At 43.5% G+C, this 5,940-nt stretch overlaps 1 protein-coding gene across 1 annotated transcript in view; it reads left to right on the plus strand.

Annotated features, from left to right (window-relative positions):
• Nucleotides 1–2,378, plus strand: part of LOC111976833 (kelch domain-containing protein 8B) — a 57,841-nt gene extending 55,463 nt beyond the window's left edge. Inside the window, exon 3 of the mRNA XM_024005987.2 lies at nucleotides 2,182–2,378. Within this exon, the coding sequence (XP_023861755.1) occupies nucleotides 2,182–2,378 (197 nt within the window). The remainder of the gene's footprint in view (nucleotides 1–2,181) is intronic.
• Nucleotides 2,379–5,940: the final 3,562 nt, after the last annotated feature.

Below are 5,940 nucleotides of genomic sequence, written 5' to 3' on the forward strand. Positions count from 1 at the left end.
CAGCTCAGTGAGGGTCTCCATGGAAACCAGAACAACTTAGCAGCGGCTGCTAATGTCTAATGACAGGGATCCTGAGGCTAAAGGAGAGAAAACTGACTTTGACTGACCCTCTGAAAGATATTAGGAGGGGCGGACTGGGACCAGATATCGGCCCTGGTATTTATAACACACCGGCCCATTTTGTTTTCTTGAGGCCCCCATTATTATCCAGATAATGATACGTTTTGCGCAAGAAACCCAAGTTAGACAAAAATGGACTAGACCATCTGGCATTTGCCTGAAATTCCAGATGGCCAGTCCGCCCTTGGGTATGAGATAAATCAATGTGTGTGGTAGAGGGGGAGTACAGAATGTGTGAATTTTAGAGCTTTTAGTTAAGTTCAAGTTTAAATGTTCTTTTACCCAGTAGATTTCTAGGTGTTTCTTACTGAGTACAGTAAACAGTACTCCCCCAGCCATCTGGATGGATGCAACATACTGCATTATTCCACCTGTTGCTCTGCGACTGAGAGGTAGATCACATGACTACCCCAGACAGACAGACTGACAGCTCCCCTGCTTAAGACAGCTTTCCCCTGGATCCCTAGTATTAGACAAATGCCTGTCTTATCATTGAGTATTTAACCTTGCCTTTATTTACAATACCACTTACATGCCTATCGTTACAGTATATGTTTTCAGTTTTAGTGTGTAATTCCGGGAAGTGTTTTTGTGTGTGTGCTCATGTGTGACAGACTGAAACTGATTGACTGTGTTTCCACATCGCCGAAGGTAGTGTAATTTTTTTAGTTTAGTCATGTGTGACTGACTAACAGACCAGTCAGAGTGATGGAGAAGCTGTCAGAACCAGCCACAGTAATGATGTAGCTGTTAGGGGCTCCCTACACACCTGCCCTTTTCTGCCCCTCTCTCACGCCCGGCTGTGATTAACACACCTGTGTTCTACCCCTCTCTCTTCAATGTTAGCTCAACTGTATAATCATATATGTCACATTTTCATGTTAAGGAGAGATTACAGTGCATTCGGGAAAGTATTCAGACCGCTTGACTTTTTCCACATTTTGTTACGTTACAGCCTTATTCTAAAATGGATTAAATAAAAAATGTTCCTCATCAATCTACACACAATACCCCATAATGACAAAGTGAAAACAGGTTTTTAGAAATCTTTGCAAATTGATTAAAATGTAAAAACAAAAATGTACTTATTTACATAAGTATTCAGACCCTTTGCTATGAGACTCGAAATTGAGCTCAGGTGCCTCCTCAGGTGCATTCGGACAAATCGGGGGAGAAGGGCCTTGGTCAGGGAGGTGACCAAGAACCCAATGGTCACTCTGTCAGAGCTCAAAAGTTCCTCTGTGGAGATGGGAGAACCTTCCAGAAGGACAACAAACCCTGCAGCACTCAACCAAACAGGCGGAAGCCACTCCTCAGTAAAAGGCACATGACAGCCCGCATGGAGTTTGCCAAAAGGCACCTAAAGGACTCTCAGACCAGAGAAACAAGATTCTCTGGTCTGATGAAAACAAAATTTAACTCTTTGGCCTGAATGCTAAGCGAAAACCTGCTCCAGAACACTCAGGACTTCTCAGACTGGGGCGGAGGTTCACCTTCCAACAGGACAACGACCCTAAGCACACAGCCAAGACATCGCAACTCCTGGGCAGGAGTTGCCCAGCCAGAGCCCGGACTTGAACCCGATCGAACATCTCTGGAGAGGCCTGAAAATAGCTGTGCAGCGACGTTTCCCATCCAACCTGACAGAGCTTGAGAGGATCTATCGAGAAGAATGGGAAAACTCCCCAAATACAGGTGTTCCAAGCTTGTAGCGTCATACCCAAGAAGACTCGAGGCTGTAATCGCTGCCAAAGTGCTTCAACAAAGTTCTGAGTAAAGGGTCTGAATACTTATGTAAATGTGTTATTTCCATGTTTTTTTTTTATACATTTGCAAAAATTTATAAAAACCTGTTTGCTTTGTCATTATGGGGTATTGTGGGTAGATTGAGGAGGAAAAATAACAATTAAATACATTTTAGAATAAGGCTGTAACATAACAAAATGTGTAAAAAGTCAAGGGGTCTGAATACTTTCCGAATGCACTGTAGCTCTTTTTTTCAGGGAAGATACATCTGGGGGAAAACAATTTAGTAAATGTTGTGCGTATGTGTGTGTCCAGGAAACCAGCCGTCACCCCTGTCGTCAGTGGAGAGCTACAACCTTGTGAAGCGACGTTGGGAGTATGCTGCCCCGATGCCCAGCCCCCGCTGCTGCTGTGCCCCCCTGCAGACCCCCAACATGCTGTTCCTCATCGGGGGTGTGGCCCAGGGGCCCAGCAACGCCGTGGAGGCCCTCTGCCTCAGAGAGACTGTGTGACACACACACATGCACAGAGACACACACTGACATGGCTACTACAGACACTCACAAATACACAGGAAAGGACTGTGTCGCTATTCGTGCATACATCAGTACAAACACATTATTTGTGTACAGGTGATGGACACACACTCATACAGACTCATATTTGACTTGGACACCTGTCACAAAGGAGTTGTTGAACAAATAACCCCCCCCCCCAAAACTACACACAATACTAATTTGAACATTACAGCATTTTCAGGATAAAAGCAGGGTACTTTTCTGGAAATTAAAGGAATTTAGGGCCATATGTGTTTCACAACAACAGTGTCCGGTTACAGTGGCTTGTTTACACCTTAAAAAAGTTGAGAGTTCAGGATACAACTTGGAGTATGTGTGTTTTGGTCCCTGTTGTTAACGTGGCGTTATTAAAATCCCAGACTCCTGAATACCACATCTAGAATTGCCAGCCAATACCTGCACTGTGGCACCAGAGACTCAGAATAGAGCGCTTTGACACTAAGCCACATTTCCCTGAAGCTTAAAGACGTGTTTTTGGAGAGAAAAAATAAATCATATTTTACATCAGAGTTTAGCAATGAAACAATGTAAGAGTTGTTTTTAAAGGGAAAAGCAATAGCTCTTAACAGGAAGTCCTCCTCTACATACACCATGCTTATTCAACCTTTGACCCTTTCAAAGAACTAATAGGAAATAGAGAGAACACCCAGAAGGGCAGTGGGAGGGGTTTTAGAGATCGTATTAGTGGACAGAGGGTGACTGTCACATTTGCTTGACCTCAACATATATTTTTAGTATGTATTTTATGAGGGTTTTCTTTCCTTGCGTCACCCCTGTAGAACCCCACATTCATTGGATCATGAGTTTTTATTTTATTTAGGATGTCCTCCTAAGCTGGCGCCACTGTGTCCTGGACCGGTTCAGGCTGTGGCTTTGACTCTCTCTGATTACAGCATCTCCTGATTCATGACTGATTATCTTTATCAACGTCTCCTGCTGGGTAGCTCTTCGATGTGCTAAATTACAGGTTGGGTAGGAGGGTTGCAGAAGGCTGGTTCGGAGGACTACAGGAGGCCGGATAGGAGGGATGCAGGGGGCAGGTTCGGAGGGCTGCAGGAGGCCGGTTAGGAGGGTTGCAGGAGGCAGGTTCGAAGGGCTGCAGGGGGCTGGTTAGGAGGACTGGGCCTTGTTAGGAGGACTGCCGGGGGCTGGTTAGGAAGACTGGGCCTTGTTAGGAGGACTACAGGGGGCTGGTTTGGAGGGCTGCAGTGTTCGTGACACTCATATGACACTAGCAGGGGGCAGGTCAGAATTATGAAATCATCTCTGATGAGCTATCATTTTCAGACTCCTGACATGACTCAGACCATAATGAAACTCTCAACCATATTCATATTCTAGAGACTATTAAATAGCTTATGGTTTCATTCTAGCACATAGATGCACCCCCACACTTACACTCCCACAATCACATACATATTTCTAGAAAAACATTGTTGATGATGTCATTGAGATACTCCCTTGGGGAGTGCAGTGTCTTTCTAAACATGTTTTAGTGCCAGTTGATAGATGTATTTCTGGCTACGTGGGAAGTTGTGTTTCTGTACGCTCCAAGGCTCACCACATGGATCTGGCTGGCTGGCAACAGCAATAAAGTGATGGATAGAACGCAAATATATGTATATACTTAACTGGATTCTCATCAGTGGAGAGAGAATGCTGTTTTCGGTAGCAGTCTGCAGGAGGAACCAGGGTCTCTTCGGCAGAAGCACTCTGGTTTCTAAGCTCTTGAGTACAGTTTAGAAAGAACTTGCACACCAGAGAGAGAGAGAGAGAGAGAGAGAGAGAGAGAGAGAGAGAGCGAGAGAGAGAGAGAGAGAGAGAGAGAGAGAGAGAGAGAGAGAGAGAGCTAAACCACAATCTCTTATATTGATGCTTTTTATTTTATTAATCTTATTAGTATGTATACATCCATCCTGTGAGGGCTCTGCTTCATTTTTAGAGCTTAAGTAAATTGTCTAATTTCAATGTTTTGTTGAGAGAGGGAGAGAGAGAGAGAGAGAGAGAGAGAGAGAGAGAGAGAGAGAGAGAGCTAAAATCATTTTTCAGATGTGCTCCTCTGGCGCTGACATGACATATGACTCAACAGCGTAAACTGCAGTTGACTCTAGTTCCGTACTGTAATCCTACTGCTGTTGGCTTCATAAACAGTGTTGTAGATCATTCAGTACATTTACTTTTCCCATTGGCTTTCTTTATAGTAGAGACCCCTTCTTAGGAATCTATTAGACTCTGGTTTTATATACAACATGTCTCTCTGCCTTCTCTTCCTGGGATCAAAGATGCTGAATCCACACTACATATTTCCATACTTACTTGCATTTGATTAATAGAAATCATTTCAGAACTGTGTCTTATTTTTTTACCATCAAAGACTCTGTTTTTGTGCGGTTCACTGTGAACACCTAGTGTCGAGGCAACAGTCACTGTGTCACACCCGCAAGTAGCATTACTGTGTAAGTCAGTGAAGTATTGTTGCTTTTCCTTCCAAAATAAATTTGTATTTTAAATAATTTGTATTCTCTCTAAAAATGTCCATGTTTGCTATATTTTGTATTTTTCCAGTTTGTTGTTTTAGCACAATTGTGCTTCTACAGTTGTCTATTTGCGTTGTGTGGGTTGAGCTGTACAAGGTCATGTTTGTAGTGGTGTTGCCCTGTCATGTTGACYCTTGGTCTGTTCTCTCTATGATGCTGTGTTGTGACGTGTTTCCATGGTGCGTAACCAGGGTGATGGTATTAGCTGATGATCTCTGACTGTATCCTGTGCGTCCCGAACTCCTGTCTCAACGAAGGGAGGATATGCAGTACGTCTGAACATCACAGAGGGGTTCAGTGGGAACAAAAGCTTGTCACAATTTTCATATCAGGTTTATGTTTGAAGCAAGGAGGCCAGATAAGTTTGCTTTGGTCAAGATACACGTGTACACAAACACACACGCTAATGATGTCACAGCTCATCCACATTTGGAGAAGGAGATTCCTATACATTGTAGAATATGAGTGAGTAGAGGAACAGCTGTGCCAATACTTAGTCTGATCCTCAACCAATCAATAGATATCTGAATCAAGAAGAATAGGCCACTCCCACACTGATCTGTGGTGTGTGGCAACATTCATGTTCTAACTGACAATCAGCAGGAAGTGTTTTATTCCTATAATATGAGGTGATCAGCAGGAAGTGTTTTATTCCTATAATATGAGGTGAGGTGATCAGCAGGAAGTGTTTTATTCCTATAATATGAGGTGAGGTGATCATCAGCCCAAACAATGAGTCTGAGTATTTATTGGCAAAAGAGCTTATCTGATTGGTCAAAAAACAATTGGTTCCAAAAATATCTGAATTGGGCTGCATGTGTAAATGCAGCCCTAGAGACCGGATGAGGAGACAAGTTTGTTAACGGACAATGTGCAGAGGAGAGCTTCAGGCATTTTGACAGAGCTCCGGTCTGACAGAGAGATGCCTGGATGGATTCCTGTAATTGTGTTCTGATTAT

The sequence above is a fragment of the Salvelinus sp. IW2-2015 genome, linkage group LG17 (genome assembly GCF_002910315.2).
Source record: "Salvelinus sp. IW2-2015 linkage group LG17, ASM291031v2, whole genome shotgun sequence".
Taxonomy (NCBI): domain Eukaryota; kingdom Metazoa; phylum Chordata; class Actinopteri; order Salmoniformes; family Salmonidae; genus Salvelinus; species Salvelinus sp. IW2-2015.